Source organism: Peromyscus californicus, unplaced genomic scaffold, assembly GCF_007827085.1.
Source record: "Peromyscus californicus insignis strain IS unplaced genomic scaffold, ASM782708v3 Scaffold_9__1_contigs__length_137607984, whole genome shotgun sequence".
NCBI lineage: Eukaryota > Metazoa > Chordata > Mammalia > Rodentia > Cricetidae > Peromyscus > Peromyscus californicus.
This window is the reverse complement of record NW_026294617.1, coordinates 35,619,062-35,638,359: the sequence shown is the minus strand read 5'-3', so window position 1 is coordinate 35,638,359 and position 19,298 is coordinate 35,619,062. Positions and strand designations below refer to the sequence as shown.

General features: G+C 34.9%; 1 protein-coding gene across 3 annotated transcripts in view; it reads left to right on the top strand.

The window, feature by feature from the left end:
• Positions 1 to 19,298, top strand: part of Nbea (neurobeachin) — a 558,359-nt gene that overhangs the window by 72,441 nt on the left and 466,620 nt on the right. For all 3 annotated transcript variants that reach the window (XM_052730144.1, XM_052730145.1, XM_052730143.1), the window contains exons 2-8: positions 7,059 to 7,290; positions 10,702 to 10,802; positions 11,043 to 11,138; positions 11,809 to 11,930; positions 12,702 to 12,828; positions 16,304 to 16,423; positions 19,008 to 19,154. In XM_052730144.1, the coding sequence (XP_052586104.1) occupies positions 7,059 to 7,290; positions 10,702 to 10,802; positions 11,043 to 11,138; positions 11,809 to 11,930; positions 12,702 to 12,828; positions 16,304 to 16,423; positions 19,008 to 19,154 (945 nt within the window). The remainder of the gene's footprint in view (positions 1 to 7,058; positions 7,291 to 10,701; positions 10,803 to 11,042; positions 11,139 to 11,808; positions 11,931 to 12,701; positions 12,829 to 16,303; positions 16,424 to 19,007; positions 19,155 to 19,298) is intronic.

The window sequence follows — 19,298 nt, the reverse complement described above, 5'->3', positions numbered from 1 at the left end:
ATCATACTAGTAACAGTCATTCTTCTATTTAGTTACTTTATCCTTGGGAATTGTCATTAAAAAAAAAAGTATAATGTAGAAATATTTGATATAAGACCTGCCTGTCTTCTGATTTTGGATATATATATATAATATATATATATTTGTGTGTGTGTGTGTGTGTGTGTGTGTGTGTGTGTGTGTGTGTGTGTGTGTGTGTGTTTGGCTTTGTTTTTACAGTGATTCTCATTAAGTGTCTAAGAGTTTTGCATTCTTTGTTGTTTGTGACCTTTGAATTCTGTTTCTGTTTCTTTGGCTTGTTTTGACAGTTACTGTAAAAGCCTAGAATCAAAAAAGAAAGAAAAGAAAAAAGAAGATTAAAATACTCAGTCCTTGGGACGGTGCTGCATCCTGTAGAGCCTAAGGGCTAACTGGAGGTCAAAATTCTGAGCCTTACTACTTCTTTTTTGAGTGTGCTAATGCCTTGGGCATGTTTATGGCTTCCTTAAATCCCTTCTGTACCTGGGAGCATTAAAAAGACCTTATAACCTCACGTCTCCTTTTTCCACTTGAATATTTTCTTTCTTGTCACAAATGTTACCTCTTGCTCCAGGCTGCTACAGCCAATCCGTGTGCTTCCAGATGTTGTGAGCTAGCCTTCGAAAGCTGTGGTAGTGGAAACAAAAGGGGATGCTTTGTGCCTGTCTTGGAGTTGCCAAGCAGATGGAGATCCACAAAGGCACAAAGGTCTTTTTGAATAGGGGTAAGACTGCTGCTTCTGGAAATGGCAGTTCGTACCCTGAGTTCTTAAGACTGTTGCCAGTCTAGGGTGTAGGAAATGGTAGAATGGTAGGCAAGATTATTTAATATTCCAAAGTGTTGTTAGCAAAAGCAGTGGCTTCTTTATTTGGTTGTAACTAGAATCTAGTAGTTTTTGAAAGTTGATTCTTATACTTTTGCCAGCATTTTGGGTACATATGTGTACACTCAGTAGTACAATACTGAGTGTGCCCACTGTGTGTGTATGTTTTGTCACTCCCAGGTTGCTTTTTCAAAGAAATGTGTTACAAACTGATTTCACTTGAAAATAAAAACTGAAAGTGGAAACATTTAAGTCTGATTTTAACAACTGGCAGTTATGTATAACATACTGAATATACTTGGCAAAAGTTTCTCCTTCTATGCTGGCCAGTATTTTTTTATGTCAACTTGACACAAGCAAGAGTCATCAGAGAGGAGGGAGCCTCAATTGAGAAAATGTTTCCATAAGATCAGGCTGTAGGCAACCCTGTAGGGCATTTTCTTATTTGATGGGGTAGGGGTAGGGGGAATTGTGTATGAGGCTACCCCTGGTCTGGTGGTCCTGGTTTCTGTAAGAAAGCAGGCTGAGAAGCCATAGGGAGCAAGCCAGTAAGCAGCACTCCTCCATGCCCCCTGAATCAGCTCTTGCCTCCAGGTTCTTGCCCTGCTTCAGTTCCTGCCTTTACTACTTTTGATGATGAACAGTTATATGAAACTGTGAGTGAAATAAACCCTTTCCTCTCCAAGTTGCTTTTGGTCGTGTGTATCATTGCAATAGTAACACTAAGACACCTTCTTAAGTCAAGAGTGTGTCCCTTAAATTTTGTTTCATATGAAACCTTAATAACAGAAGAAAAGGTAAGGCAGGAGAGGTATATAAAGAGTTGAAAAAATATCTTTGGCTCTGTAATGATCTCTACAGCCTTAAAAAAAGTTATATGGGAACTTGAGTAATTAATTGTTGAAAGAAAATAGAAAATGGAAACATTGAGTATAAAACTCAGCAGACAGCTTGAGAACTGACTTCAAAGTAAAATCTGCTACCTTCATACCTCCTGTCTTTCTATCCTCCCATTCTGTGGCCTCTCTCTTTCTCTGTAAATTATTGAATAGCTTATATGTGCTTGGCAGTGTGCTTGTGGTATAATATATAGTTGATAAATGGTTCTTGTTCTTAAAGAGCTTGTTATAATATGTGAGATGTAAATCAATTCTATAAAACAAACATGTTTCTGTCAGTCTAGAAAACAAATTCCATAGATGGTAGCCCATGGACTGTATATGATGTATGGCCAATCAGTCCATATAGTTCTAGAAGAAGCTGGGAGTTCTTATATTTTTGGTTGTGAACCTAACCTTTAACGGCTGAGCCATCTCTCCAGCCCGAAGCTGGGAGTTCTTACAGTCTAGTTGCTAGTATAATGGATCTGGATGAAAACCATTTCCTGGCTTACAGATAGCTATCTCCCATAGTATTATCTTGTGGCAGAGAGACATAGATCTGGTATGTCTTCCTTCTATATAAACACAAATTTCATATTGAGAGATCTGCTCTTATGATTTCAGTCTCAATTAATTATGTTCCAAAGACAATGGCTTCTAACACTACCAAGTTGGAGATTAAGACTTCATTCAGTGGATTTTGGAGAATGTACATGTTTGGTCCCTAATATTATTTAGTGATTGATATGTGGATGGATTATAATGGAAATTTAAAGAAAGGCACTCTTTCTGGGAAAGGTTTTTGGGGTCAAGTGGTATCTAAGCATTAGTATTGGTAGATATTTGGAGATTTATGATTGGGGATCTTGGAGACATAATAAAAGTTAAAATATCTAAGGTTTAAGAGAAAACTGTGCCATATATAGGAATAAATGTATACAGTGTCTTAGATAAAAAGTGGCATTGTATACCCCTTTAATGTCACTATCGAGAAATAGGAAGGAGACTAAATCTGAGTAGCACATTGAGATTTAATGAACGATGTTATAATTTTAGAGTTTATTGTAATAAATGAATTGCAAAGAACTCCAACTGGTTTATAATTGTTCTTTTTGATCAAAGTGATAATGAATATCCCAATAATATCCCAATAAACTAAATGTCCCTGTAATACATAATATTCCAATAACTTGTGATTCTGAAAGTACTAAATAAAATAAAATATTAGTAATTAAAATTCTTAATTTTTTCACAAGACAAAGTATTTTCTAGTCATTATTTTATATCCCAGATGCTTTATCAATATACTTTATGTAAATAAGTTATTGTCATTAAAAAAGCTCAGCTCTGATGTTTATTTCATATTAACTTACTTGACTGATTCCTGGGTGGGATAAAGAACAGAATTTTCTGTAAGAACAGAGGGCCAAAGCAGTACACTGAGACTCCTCAGTCTCAGGGACTTGCTAGTCACTTAGATTCTGTGGTACAGGGATTTCCCACACCTTTTTGCTTTTCTTTGTTTATTCCCAATGCTGACAAGGTGACCTTGGGCTTGGACTTTCTTGTGCCACATCCTTTGCCTTTCAGAATGTTTTCTATGATTTTTCTCTTTCAGAAAGTACTGTGGATTCTCCTGTAATTGAACATTACAAATCTACTTTCTAGGTGGACATGGTAGCTCATGCCTATAATTCCAGCAGTTTAGCCTAAGGCAAGAGGGTTTGAGTTCAAGGTCAGTTTAGAGGATCAAAGCTAAACAAAAATGCCAGAAACTACCAAATAATTTCTACTTCCCCAGTGATTTTATTTTTGTGGTTTGCTCTCTCTAGAATTGTCATTTCTTAACAGCAGTCTGTTTTTCTTCATAGTTACTCTAACCATGCCATTTATATTTTTTTTTTTTTTTTAAAGCAAGTCTACTGTTAATCCTACTGGGAGAGAATAAGACCACTACCACAATTTTTGAGCCAAATTTGAAGTATGCTTTATTAAATACTTGCCAGGATAGTGGACACTGGCCAGGTCCACACCTGGGATTCCCAGAGAATGGCCAAGAGTTATGCTAGTCTGGTGCTTATAAAGACATAACCCAAAAGGCAATGCACTTCCTGCCTTCTCCCAAGGGCAAGCGTACATCCTGACATACTTGTTGCCTACATAACTCCAGCCTATGTGTGATCAAGCACATCCTGTCACTTGGGGCAGCCAACCTTGTTTACAGAAGTGAAAACATGTGGCTTGTTTTCTTACATAAACAACAGCCCCCAGCATTCCAGGAAGTTATCTTGTCCTTGGGCAAGTGAGACTTAGAGGTTAGAGGCATTTATGTTTTATAGATCTCAGGCATAGTAATTTAAACTTAAAACATAACTTTAGCCTGTACATCTACACCTCTGACTTTATATAAAGTAAAAGGCACTTTCTATCTAAATAAGAAATCTGAATCTCACACTTCTGTCTGACCCAGATTATGTTTAATTCACTTGTCTTCACTTTCCCTCTAAAAGCAGTTACATCTTTTCTTTACAGAATTGGTAGATTGTCGTTTGAATAATAAGGCCACTCACTGCTTTTATTTATATGGTTTAGCTGCTGATGACTATTGGACCACTTGTTAAATAGATGGATGAGTATTTTGCTAATTTTGGAAGGGTTTCCTACAACAGTCTCTTTAACACAACTATGTTAGCAATCACCATATATGTTAGAAAGACTAGTTTTTTCTAGATGAAATAGATATTCTCCACAATATTTCTGAGGCATGTAAAAGGTTTTCTGTCCCCCACCCCAATAATAAGTTTTCGGCCAACAAAGTAAGTTAAATAAGCCAAATTGGAAGAAAAAAAAAATAACAACAGGTTTATTGAGAGCAACTCCTAGGTGGGTTCTCTGGTTCCAGAGATTGGGGCCAGAGGAGTTGCAACCCAGCATCCCCCCCACAACGGGAACTAAAGCAGGGAGATTTTATAGGTTGTAGGCCAGGGGTGATGTTGTGTCTACCAAAAGCTGGGTTTGTGCCCAAGTATGGTGAAAAGCTCAGTGCTTAGGCAGGACTTGAGTGGCTGGCAACTTCCGGGGAGGAAGCTGCAATACCTGGCCAGAATGTGAACCTGGGCTTTTGGATGCCTTTCCTTTGTTGGAGATTCTGAAGAGAGGAGAGGAGAGCTGAGTGGTGGGGAGGGGAGACGGGGGGGGGGGGGGTGGTTAGGAGGCTTTCCAGATGGTGTAGGGGCAAACTGGAGGCTCCAGCCAAACAACATGTTTTTTGCTATTTGGACCAAGAAATCATGGAACCTTGACTCTTATTTTTTGTAATTAAAATTATACATAGAAGGATGTAATATTATTGACTGTGAAAGATGAAAACTTAGACTTTATGTAGCAGAGCTTAATTGCTAGAATTGTGGGCATTAGATTTGTTTAAAGTAGCCCATTTCTCTTTTATTTGAGTCCTCTTATATATATTTACTTTATTTATTTATATACTTGAGGAATTTATACCAGGTCTGCTACAGTATTTAAAACCGATTTAGCAGATTAATCTAAAAAAAAAAATTTAGTGCTGTCCTTTTCCTTTTCTGTTCTTATTACTGTGTGCTTCTACAGATTTATGTACAGGGTCATGTACAGCTTTATATCTGTTGTTAGAGTCATCAGTAAATATTTATATCAGTGAGATAGAAAACCTCTTCTGGGTTGCTAATGACTCATGAACAACTTCATACAGTGATGACTCAGGTTAATTAGACATACAATAATGAATAGATAGGTATTCTGTATTTGTATGGAATGATGAAATAATAGTTGGGTTTGATAGATACTCAAGAAGATAGAGTGTCATGGTGTAGTACACTGTGTTGGCTGGAAACTTAAGACCCGCTGGCTTGGTTTTATGGGTCTTCATCTCTGCTGGGTCAGATGAGTCTATGTTTTAGATGGGAAATTGGGGTTGTTCTAGCTCTCCTGATAACAAATCTTAACCTAATACTGACTCTGCCTGCTGTTGTGTCATGTACTTCTGTATGTGTGGGAGTGTGTGAATGTGAACATGTTTATGTGTGCACGTGTATGTATGCTGATGCCAGATGTTGACACTGGGGATCTGTAGCCATATTTTTTTCTTTCCTTTCTTTTTTTTTTTAAAATGGGATCATTGGTTTAGTCCATTGTTATCATGGCAGGGAGCATGGTGGCATGTAGGCAGACATAGTGCTGGAGAAATAGCTTGAGAATTCCACATTTGGATCTATAGGTATCAGGAAAAGAGAATCACTGGGCCTGGCTTGGGCTTTTGAAACCTCAGAGCCCACCCCTAGTGACACATTTCCTCCAACAAGGCCACACCTCTTAATCCTTTCAAATAGTGCCATCTCTGGGGGACATTCTTAGTCTAACTACCACAGTAATAATTCATGTGGTTTGATCAACAGAGAGTAAGCATGTCATAGTACTTTGTTCTCTGTGTATTCATCTGTTACTGTGCATTTAGTGGGGCTGGTAATGGTTTATAAAGTAGCATGTTGATGGGAACAGTAGTAACTTTTGAGTCATTTGCCAAAAGTCATAATGTTGACAGTAAACCAACTTTCTCCTTTTTTAATTTGTATGGTTTAGAAGAAGATTATAAGGCCTTACATATTTCTCTGTTCAAATTATTCTTTTCATGTTTCTACACTTACTGTAAGTTGTTCTTTCATCAGTTTCATATTTCATTTTCTATGTTGAAATTGAACCAAGCTACTTTTTTATTATATCTTTTTTCCCTATAACTTCAGTAATAGAAAAATAAAAGTGAATTTTGTCTTAATATCTATCCTTAGATACTATATTCCTTCTGATCTTTTTAAAAGGGAATTTGACCTGAATCATACCCCATAATTATTTGCTGTAGTTTGTGTGTTTCTCTAGATTTGAATATGCTGTTTTCCTTCTATCTCTGTAAAAATTAAACTTCTTTTTGCCTGTTTCATTCCTTATATCTGTAATTCTTTTTTTAAAATATTTATTTGTTTATTATGTATACAGTGTTCCGCCTGCATGAAAGAAGAGGGCACCAGATCTCATTATAGATGGTTGTGAGCCACCATATGGTTGCTGGAAATTGAACTCAGGACTTTTGGAAGAATAGCTAGTGCTCTTAACCTTTGAGCCATCTCTCCAGCCCCTGTAATTCTTAAATTTTGATCAAAATTTGCCTTATGCAAGATGACTTAGAACATTTTTAGTGTCCATACTTCCTTGACACTTGATTGTTTGATATCATTCTATATTAATGTTGTAAATAACCTTCCATGTCATTTCTACTTACTTTTTTTTTTCCTGTTTACTTTCAGCTGGTTGGTGGGGAATTTGATTTGGAGATGAATTTTATTATCCAGGATGCTGAGAGCATAACGTGCATGACAGAGCTTTTGGAGCACTGTGATGTAACATGTCAAGCAGAAATATGGAGCATGTTTACAGCCATCCTACGAAAAAGTGTTCGGAATTTACAGACCAGCACAGAAGTGGGGCTGATTGAGCAAGTACTGCTGAAAATGAGTGCCGTAGATGACATGATAGCAGGTATGGTATGGCCTGACAGAAAACTAAGATTTAAATAATTGTAAGGTTTCATGTACTTCTTTATATTCTACAGTGAAAACAGATTTGTAGAAATTGCCTTAATTTAAAATAAGCAAATAGGAATATATGGACAAATTGGCTTTTATGTTAATTGAAATGTTCGGACTAGAAGAGAAAACAGAATTGTACTGTGCAAACATAATTACATAAAAACATAAGTACATTAGAAAATTATCAGAAAAATAAGCAGTATTTTTTATGATACGTATAACTAAACTACTAACATATTTAAAATATCACAATATGTAGGTCAGCACCATTTACCAAGTTACTCTAGCTCCATGCTTCCCAATCTGTTGCATCTGGAACCTGAAGAATCAGCAGAATATATCTTTTGAAAGTACCTATATTTGTCTTCATATTTTTTTGGGACATTTCTCTGTTAACTTTTTCCTAGAGTTCTTATTGTGATAAGACACCACAACCAAAGTAACTTATGAAAAAAAAAACTGTTTTATTGGGCTTACAGTTTCAGAAGGTAGAGTCCATGATGAGAGAGCAAAGACATGGCAGCAGGAACAGCAGAGAGCTTTCATCTTGATTTCCTAGTTAGAGGCAGAGAGAGGCACACTAATGGCCCCAGCTGACACACCTCCTCTAACAAGGCCATGCCTCCTAGTCCTTTCCAAACAATTCCACCAAGTGGAGGCAAAGAATTCAAATATGTGAGCCTATAGGGGCCGGTCTCATCCAATCACAATAGCACATATTGTGGAATAGAATATAAAATATATGTAGAGTAGTTTTAGTTTATTTTGCTTATTATATTATTTGAAATAATAACCTTGAAATCCTGGATTTGTTATTGCTTACTCTTAGCTCTCTGCAAGGTGAGTCTCCTCTGTGGTTAAATATGTTTCAGTAGAAATGTTTTGGCTGATGATCCTACAACAGCAGTTATTTCTAGAAAATAAATGGAGCCTGAAAAAATTAAGTTTTTATTTTGTTTTGTTTGGTTTTTTTGACAAAATATATGTTTAGTCTACATACATTTTGACGTAAAAATATTTACACAATTCTCAAAGTGCTAATTTGACTGTATAACAATATATTTAGCCCTTACAAATAGTTCAGACCCAGAGAAATTTTAATGTTTTCATATATTGACTTTTAATTTTTAAATTTTCAGAGGAAAACATCATCAAAGAAAGAAATGAACAGTGAGGTTAACAAGAATGGATTTTAAATTTAAAAAGTTTTCAAAATTTGGTTTTCTTACTATTTTGAAATCTTGTCCAAAGTGGCATGTATTTCTGTTGAGCGTGATTTTGGATGAATAATAACATGACTAAAACTGAGATTAAACATGCATTACTTTCAATATTTAGAGTTATTTAGCAGGAATTTTTGTGAGTGTGTGTGTGTGTGTGTGTGTGTGTGTGTGTGTGGTAGTATAGTATAAATTGTTTAGGATATCATATGATTTTTCAATCCTGATAGCTGGGCTTAAGACCTTTTATTTTCCCTCTTTTTCTTTTTTTCCGCCCTGAATAAAGTGTCTACTACTTTACAGAATAGTTTTAGAGTGTCCAGAATTATATACATAGTGGTTTATAGTAGTTAGTGGAACTTAATTCATGAGCACTGTGATAAGAAAGCAATGAGGGCTTGTTAAGATAGTCTCTGTTATACCTGAAGTTCTTTAATTCTTTTATCTTTTCTTCTCAGTAGCATTTCCTTCTCAAAGGACCTTATAGCTAAAAGATATGAGAAAAGGGAATGAGTGTCTTGGAAAAAAAAAAAAAACATATGCTGCTTATGCTTAACTACTTACAATAGAGGAATTAAAATTTGGATACTTTACTGAAAGTTTGAAGGAATACCTGCAGACTATTAAATTCTCATCTTTGAGTGCTATAGTGTGTTAAGTTTATAGAGGTACTCTAAAGTTAATAATTTAACTTATCACTAAAATATGGCTAAATATTTGTAATACATTGATAAAATATTTTATAGCAGTAGTAATTTTTTCCTCTTTAAAATTTTTGTGGTTGCAAAATTATCTGCTATAATAAAATTAAACTGAACTGCTTAGTTATGGGTCATTTACAAAATATAATCTACAATATATAAAAAAATTAAAAAGTAACCTACTACAAATTTATCTCCTTTATCTTGATCGTTGTAAATACAAAGTTGTTTTGCCAAAATCTTTTTATATAAATATTTAAGAAATCTTCAGTGATAGCCATTTCAGCCAAAAGGTTCCAGCTTTTAAGATTTTTGATTTTTATGTAGAATTTCCTCTTAGAAAGAAGCCCGGCTTTATGCACTAATAATTAAACACAATTTTATTGTTTAAATAACGAGATATTTTGCTTCATTTAAAGATCTCTCAAAAATGCCACACACATTGTCAAAATTTTACTGTAGAAATTGCTTACTCATTGTGCTAGTTAGTAAAAAATAATGAATTACTTATTGCTGATGATAACCATATTGAATTTTGAAATATATATTTTAATTTTCCAAATTCCAGTCATTAATCTGTGTTTTTGACAATGTAGATTTTTATAATCTAATCTACCTTCTTATATTAATTGGTAATACATTTTTTATATATATATATATATATCTGTGTATTTATATTCACTTGTATATGACATAAGCGCTTTAGAATGTGAGATGTATCAATATTTAGTTGTTTAATTTTTTACAAAATTATTGAGAGAAATATTAATCATAATGTATAGAGGAAGTTACCAGACACAAGGTTAATTTTTGTCATTATTTAGTGAGTTGTGTCTGTTACGCATTCATAAACATTCACATTAGCATAATGAAAATCAGAAACATTGTTTTTAAATTAGATCCAGTTGTAGATTAGTGAGTGGCAGTGAGAGAATTCATACTGCCTGCGTTTGAATACTGACTCTGCTGTTCACTGGGCATACATTTTTGGGCAATGTGACTAAGTTTTCTGGGCCATAATTTATTCAATTTTAAAAGGAGATGATATTTAAACACTCATAGTCTGGCTTTGAGGATTTCTGATATTAGTACATTTAAAGCACTTAGAATAGTGCCCCATGTGGAGTAAATGCTCAAAATTGTTAATTACTCAATAACTAAATGGTTCACTACCATGTTTTATTGGTCAGCTGCCAGTTTGAAAATAGCCGGTGTGCAATGCTAAGTCTTGGTACCTTTCAATATTTTTATCTCCCTTTTCCTACTTGTAACAAATCTGTGTCTGCATTATGAAACAAAATAGTCATTCATGAGGATACTTAGGTATTTTAGATTTTTAAATAGAAGTAACATTTGGTAGCTTTCTTCCCCTTCAAAATATAGTAGCTTGACAGATGAGCTCTTGCCTAGAGTGTAGAGTAACTTTATTCTCTTCTGCAGATCTTCTAGTTGATATGCTCGGGGTTCTTGCCAGCTACAGCATCACTGTCAAGGAACTAAAACTTTTATTCAGCATGCTTCGAGGAGAAAGTGGAATCTGGGTAAGCTCTGGGCAGAGGGAGGAGTCTTCAATACCAGTACATTAGTACTTAATGTTCAACACATTGTCCCTGGAGAGCCATATATTTGAATTGGTAATGCTAACTACTTCCTTCTTAAACCATTTAGTAAATCATTTAAATGCAATTTTCTCAATAGTTACCATACAGTCCATTGATTAGTGTTCTATTAGGTATTATTGCTAACTTCTACAATGACTATTTCTTTCATTGTTTTCTCAGCCAAGGCATGCTGTAAAATTATTGTCAGTTCTTAATCAGATGCCACAAAGACATGGTCCTGATACATTTTTCAATTTCCCTGGGTGTAGTGCTGCGGTAAGCTTAAATACACGTGTTTATTTTTACCTATTTCTCTGTTATCTGAGTTTACTTGGTGTTCTATTAGTTTGTCTTTTTTAGATTGTCCTATGAATAAAATTGATAAAATCATATTGTATGTGTCTGTGGTTCTTTTGTTGTTGTTGTTGTTGGGGAGGGGGTTGGAGACAATCTTGTTATGTAGCCCTGACTGGTCTCTACCTCACAGTCCTTCATCAACTTTCCTGAGGCTGGGATTGTGGATATACATCACCATGTGCCTTGTTTACCCATTATGTTTGGCTTCACAGTGCTTTAGAGCTTGGCCCTTACTCCATTAACACTTTCCAGGGCAGGTTTTCTCAGCTGTATTCTAGCTTCATTAAGAAAATGAAGTCCTACTAAAAACTAGCATAAAGCCTCAGAATTAGAAAATTCTGAGGAATGTTTGTCAGTCACATGTCTATATTGTGGGAATTAGAGGAGGGGTTTGCAGAACAGTCTGGAGCCTGCTGAACATGCTAGAAATGATACTTCATCTACTATGTATTTCAACAAACAGCATGTGGAGAGTATATAATTGAAATAATAAAGTTTTTTTTTATTTTTTGGGGGGGAAGGGGAGTTTGACTGTAGTGACTTTGTATTTCATTTAACTGATAATTTACCAAGTTTCATTGTCTTGTAGGCAATTGCATTGCCTCCTATTGCAAAGTGGCCTTACCAGAATGGCTTCACTCTCAACACTTGGTTTCGTATGGATCCATTAAATAACATTAATGTTGATAAGGATAAACCTTATCTTTATTGGTAAGTAATATGCTTTATTTAGGACTTTTGTCTTTATGTACTTGAATTTTAAAATTAGACACTATCATAAAGCCCATATAGCTAATATTTATTTATTTACTAATGATTCTAGGTGTCTTCTCATGTTTATTTTCTTTTCCACTTACAGTATAAGAATCAAATGTAAATCTGTTAGGGGATCATAGGATTATTAATATCTGATGTAGTAGATAAAACACTAGTTCTCACTAGAGTGTATTTACTCTTTCATTTCTATAAGTATAATTGATATAGAGGTTAAAAATAATAATAGCCAGGAAAGAAATTATAACAAAATAAGATTGTTTAGTATTCATGTTCTTATTTAGACTAAAATATATATACTTATTTGATCACTCACATTATCCTCAAAATCAGCTCTTTTTTGGTAAGGTCTTTTAACCAGCATAGGAGATTAGAGACCAAGTTGTTATTGACAACATGAACTATGTTGAAATGAGATTGGAATGGGCTAAGTGGAGATGGTCCTTCCCAGTAGATGAAGTCTGCCCAGTAGACATTTTGATCATTAATTTGTTTTATGTCTGTGGTATTTTACATTTAAATATAAAAAATCTTCATGGTCATTTTTGAGTTAAATTCCTGATTTTTTAAAACCTTATGTTTTAGTTTCCATTTGGCCAATGTGTTAAATGTGACTGTACAGAGAATGAAGTTTTATTGTGTAAGGTTTTAGTAGGCGTTGTTATATTTTTTTTTAACTAGAGTTTTTATATTCTTGTATTAATACAGTTTTCGTACTAGCAAAGGAGTTGGTTACTCTGCTCATTTTGTTGGCAACTGTTTGATAGTCACATCTCTGAAGTCCAAAGGAAAAGGTTTCCAGCACTGTGTGAAGTATGATTTCCAACCACGCAAGGTAGGGCAGAGTAGATGCTTCCCTTGGAGATCATGTCTGTTGTCATTCACCTATCCCAGGGCTTTGCTTTGACTTCTGTAGTATTCTTTAGCTTTTCTCCTGACTTCAGTGCTTTTCTCTTTCCTGTGATTTTTTTTTTAATCTTTGTGAGAGGTCTTTTAATCACTTGTGTTGTTTCTCTCACACTTGTGAGTATGTGAATATTTTACAGAGTGCTAGACCTATGGGAACTAGGGATATGATGGTGGACAAAAGCATAAACAATCTCACTTTTTTTTTGCCACTTACATCTTACTGAGGATTTTTATTCAGTTTCATAATTGCTTCTACCCTTATTCTTCAGTGCTCTGTTTCTTGGCTTCTCACTATCTGTGAGATGTTGCCACTTGGGTGTCTTTCCACTTCCAGACCTCAGAATGTAAAACATCGAGTTTCCTTTCTCCAGGTCCACATCCATATATGTGCTGAAATCCTCTGGTTTAGATGTCTGCCATCCTTACATTGATTGGGTCATGTTCTTCATCTTCTTTTTGATTACTTTCTAGTACTATGTATTATGTCTCTGAAATACATCTATTTCCTTCTAAAGTTTCATTATTTGCTGCTTAACTTTTTCACATTGTTTTCTCTTCATCTTGAATGATTTCTTGCTTTCCTAAACTATTTTATACACTAATACTAGACTTATCTCCCTGATGATATTCATTTTCTTAAGCTAGTGATTTACTTTTTAGTAACTACAAAATAAATTAAAAGTTTTATCCATGTGATCTGAGTGAGTTAGTTTTACTTGTTCAGACAGTTCTAAGTCAGACCTATCAGATTGTCCTACTTCACTCAACATTTCTGTGCTATCTTTTCTGGGTTCCCTCCTTCCCTGACTGGGGAGCCAACTAATGAGATACATGCATGCTAGGTAAGCACTGTATCAAAGAGCTGTACCCCTACCCATCTCTCTTTATGTATATTATTTTCAGATATAATTAATGCCACTCTTTTTAGAATTATTTTTAAAATAACTTTATGCCCATTTAATGAGTGTTGAGACTAAGATCTGTGATGGATTCATTTTTTATTCTCTCAAATGACTGACAGTACTGAATTCAGTAGAATACCAATAAATTGGGTAGCTATATAAAAATATGACTTAAACAAGCTGGAGAGATGGCTCAGAGATTAAGAGTACTGACTATTCTTCCAGAGGACATGAGTTCAACTCCCAGCACACACATGGCAGCTCACAACTGTATTTAACACCAGTTTCAGTGGATCCAATACCCTCACACAGACACACATGCAGGAAAAACAAAAAGAAAAATTTATAACTTTAACAAATAAAAAGGGCTTTTGCTTTCTAAAGACATAAATTCTATCAATCTAGGTCAGTGGTTCTCAACTTGTGGATTAAGACCACTACAGAGGCCGTATATCAGATATCCTGCATATCAGATATTTACATTACAATTCATAATAGTAGCAAATTTACAGTCATAAAATAAAAATGAAATAATTGTGTGGTTGGGGGTCACCACAACATGATAAATTATATTAAAGGTCACAGCATTAAGAAGGTTTTGAGAACACTGATCTAGATAGAAATAGAGATTATTAGATTTGCAAATTTTAGGTATATATATTTTTGACAAATACTATAGTTTCCTTTTTTATTGAAAATAGTTTTCTTTTCATACATTATATTCTGATCATGGTTTCCCCTCTTCGAACTCCTTCTATGTTTTCCCACCTCCCCATCCACCCAAAAGCATAAGAATTTCTAAAGCATAAGAATAACATAAATTAACTAGATTTTAAAAAACAAACAGGTGGAATTGTTAAGTGAAGTAAAAGCAGTTCAATCCATTTGCTCACATTTTATTTATTTTGTTCCTATTTGCTTATGAAAACGTACTTCTGTTTCTGTTAGCATTTTAAATACAGGGATTGCAAAGGGTCTTGGGTGGAGTAGGGCCCAGGGACTGATACCGTTTCAAAAATTTTTTTCTGCAAAGATTCTAATAAACCTTGAAAACGAAAATCATAATTATAATTATTTGATCTCATTATTCCTTATTGTTAGAGAAAAAAAAAATCATCTTTTTTCTTTAATTTTCCAGGAGATGTGTAGTTAAATTCTTATTATGCTTCAACTAGGGAAAACTATACCTCAGTAAGTGGGTTACTGGCCTTTTCTAAAAAGACATGCACACTAAAACTTTTGTTTGCCCAGCTGCACTGCCTAAGAGGTGTTTGACCTTGTAAAAATGAGTGTACCCATTAGCATGTTACCTCATTTGTAGAAAGTGTTTCGTGCATAGCTTATAGCGATATTTGTGTAAATATTATGTTGTAATTTTTCTTATTTATCATCTATTTTCTTTAGTTGTAATGTGTACCTCAGGAATTCTTAGTACATATATTTTTCTTACTTCTTGTTGTACACTTTTATATATCAATTTTTGGATCTCAGATTACATGTAAATCACAGTATATATGATTAGTGTCAGTACGTGTATGTATGGAGAGTACTCAAGTTCTATTACTATCTTTAACTTAAAAATATGTCAAACATTGGAGTCCTTTGAAATGGTAAAAACTCATTTGCATCTACTACATTTTGATGGTCTCAAGAAACAGAAAAATAGATATAACTTAACTGAGATTAACTTACCCAGTAATTTATACATTCATGTATTCATATATCTTATTTATTTTATTTATGATCCAAAATAAATTGTTTGTTTAAAAACTATAGACCTGGTCATCATGTTTTATTGAATAAGTTAATGGTACCTAGCCATTTAAGTGAAATAGTAGACACCATTGAAAACTCATAGTTTTCTGACTTAGTGCTTCTGTCAGTGCCGTTAGTTAACTACTCCTCCCCTCCTTTAACTTATCAGTGCATTTGTCTTCTTAGTTCAGGCTCTTCCGGTTTCCTTCTCGAAGCTTTATAGGCTTATCTGCATCCACACTTGTCTGGCAGCTACACTTCCACACTGTTGCCAGTTATTTTTCTAAGCTATGATGATCATCATCTCATGTTTCTCACAAGCTTTAGGAATAAGCCATTATGCAGAAAGCAAAAGGCCAGTTTCCTACAGATGTTGCTGCATCTAAATACTGAGGAAGGTTTCATCAAACCTCTGTGCGTCCTTTTGCTTGCAACCTTGTTTCCCTCCTGTTCATCCCACATTTCCTTTTCATCCCAAGTGTTCGATATGAAGTTTATCCACTCATAGTGATTTTTCTGTGATTGCCTTCAAATGTTGTGTGTCTTTCTCAGTTCCTAAGCAGTCACTTCTTTTTCTATTTATCAGTGTTGGAGACTGGGAGTTCCCTGGCCTCTTCTTTCACCAGGGACATAAGAAATGGGAGGAAGGGGCATGAGGTGTAAACTCCTTGAGATCTCTTGTAAGGAAGTACAAAGGCTGTGACTGTGTTTTAGACATTTGACATCTTAGTTGTTGTATTGCAGTGGTACATGATCAGCATTGTCCACATCTACAACCGATGGAGGAACAGTGAGATCCGTTGTTATGTCAATGGCCAGCTGGTATCTTACGGTGACATGGCTTGGCATGTAAACACAAATGATGTAAGTTTAAATTCTTAAATGTATTTTACAGTATGTTCTCTCACTGTAATATAAGTAATGGCTATTTGGTAGAAACATGCAAATTTCTGTTTGAAAGGTTTTATTTACATTTTATTCTTAAATTATTTAATTTATACTTACATAATTTATATTTAATTCTTAAATATAGTATGCAATTGTTTCAGACACATGACTTAATGATATTTAAAAAAATAAAAATAGAATGAGGTTATGTGGTACCCTGGGGTCAGGTCATATAGGTATCTCATTTGCAAATACAGGCCTGGGCTTGCATCTGACCCAGGACAAAAAGCCTCCCAAGTTTATATTGAAAATATTTCAAATCTGAGTAGGCATGGTGGTACACACCTTTAATCCTAGCACTCAGGAGGCAGAGGCAGCTGGATTTTGTGAGTTTGAGGCTAGCCTGGTCTACAAAGTGGGCTCCATGACAGTCAGAGCTACACAGAGAAACACTGCCTCAAATGAAAAAACAAAAACAAAAAACCAAAATGAACAAACAAACACAAAAAACTCAATCTGACTGCAATGCTTAGAATTCTTTAACAGAAAAGGACTGTGAAACAGAGGGCATATCACGTACAGGATGATCTGTCATCATAACACAGAGATACTTGCTTTACTTTGTGTGTCTGTCTTGGAGCAGGTGACACTGGATTCTAGATAGAGAAGACATGGAGTCGAAATCTCCAGAATGCTTGCTATTTCTGTAGCTTGAGTTTTCCCTTTCCTTCCTCCTGGCATTTTAGGGCCAAAGTAAAGCATGGTTTGCAGTGCTGAAAGTTATCTTTGATGCCAGTGATACACAACCCTTCTAATATACCTGGTTGTAATAGTAATGACTTGCTTTTAAGAAAAACAACTAAAATCTACTTCTAACTTTTGTTTGCATCTTCTTTAATTTTAATCTCTTTGAGGGCAGGGGTTATGTTATATTCTCTTGTTCTGTTTTCTCTTAAATGAATAAGACTGTTAACATTGTCTAGTCTCTATGTAGATCAGTAGGTGACAAGCTGTTCTGCCCCAGCCAAGTTGACTTCACCTTATTTTTGTATGATCTGGAAGCCAAGATTCTTGGATTTTCACTAAGAATACTTTTTTAAATAACACAACAACAACAGAGCAAATCAATATGAATATGCACAGAAGATACATGGAACACGCAGAACTTAGAAAGTTCCTGCCTGTGCCTTTATAGGGGAAGCTTGCTTTACTACGCAACAGGCTCATTGGGGGAACCATAGGCAAATGAGAACATAGAAATAGGATTCTGCTTCCTGTCCACTGATGTTGCAGGGGGATATAGTCTCTTTATTACTAACATAAAGGAAGCTCCTGTTTTTTCTTGACCAACATTAGCTGAAAAAGACAGTATTTAAAACAACAACAATAAAAGAGACAGAAGATTTTGAATTCTGTGATAGTACTTCAAGAAATAGAGAAGCCTGGGCATGTACACATTCTTTATGTAGTAGTAACTTTAGTTTCCACAATTTAAATTACACTTGCATGTTTAATGATGAGTTCTGATTTTTTTTATTCCATTCACATTATTCTTTGTTATTGTATGAGGCACAAATGGGATTTCATATTTGATAGATCTGTTTGTCGACTAATTGATTTCTCTGGCTCTGTGTAGATTGATAGCTGAATATTGGTGTGCTTATTAGAATTAATGTGTGATATCCTGTGGGAGGACATTGGGCAGTAACTACAGTTTCTGGCTTCAGTGTTTGGCATTGAAAGGATATAGATGTGCCATGCCTTCTAGATGGGAAATTGTTTAGATGGACAATATTCTGAGCAGATTGAATCATTATTGTGTGTTTGCTTCTGTATTATCCCTACTCATACAAGAAGAAACTGATTTTCTTCATCATTGCTGAATTAGTGCAGGAAAAGAGGGTGGTAAATCCATGTGGAGAAATGAAGCAGAATTTTTAAAAAATTAACTATGGATTTATAGTTAAGATTTGATAAAGTCATTCTTTTGATTCACTTTAACCTCTCTAAATTTGAGCAGTTGTGAATATTAGCAATTTAAAATTAGCTTTGCGGGCCGGGCGGTGGTGGCGCACGCCTTTAATCCCAGCACTTGGGAGGCAGAGGCAGGCGGATCTTTGTGAGTTCGAGGCCAGCCTGGACTACCAAGTGAGTCCCAGGAAAGGCGCAAAGCTGCGCAGAGAAACCCTGTCTCGAAAAACAAAAAAAACAAAAACAAAAAAAAAAAATTAGCTTTGCTTCAGTAAACAAATTATAATTTGTTTTCTGATGTATAGAATTCAATTATAAACAACTACAAACTCTTTGTCTTTAGTGTTACAATTTGAAAAAGTGGTCAAGTCTGAGGTTGTGATGGATGGTATGTGCTTAACTCCTACTTAACTGACTTTATTTTCTCTAAAACTTGTTCATTGACTTATTGAAATACCTGAAAAACAGCTTATACAATGCTTTTCACTATTATTGGTATCTTAAAATATGTCTATTAATGAAGAAATGCATTCTTAAATGTTCTGTCATTACAAAATAACGATTCATTTTTTGTGACTTTTAAAAATAGAGCTATGACAAGTGCTTTCTTGGATCTTCAGAAACTGCTGATGCCAATAGGGTATTCTGTGGCCAGCTTGGGGCCGTGTATGTGTTCAGTGAAGCTCTTAACCCGGCACAGATATTTGCAGTTCATCAATTAGGACCTGGTTATAAGGTAGGAATGGCCACATTATTACAAATTCCTTACAGAGGTCTTGTTGTATAGTCTGTTGTAACACTGGGTCAGTGTCACCCCAACTTTTTGAACCTTACTGTGATGCTCCTTTTTGTCTGCCTTTCTGTTTTTAACTATTGTCAT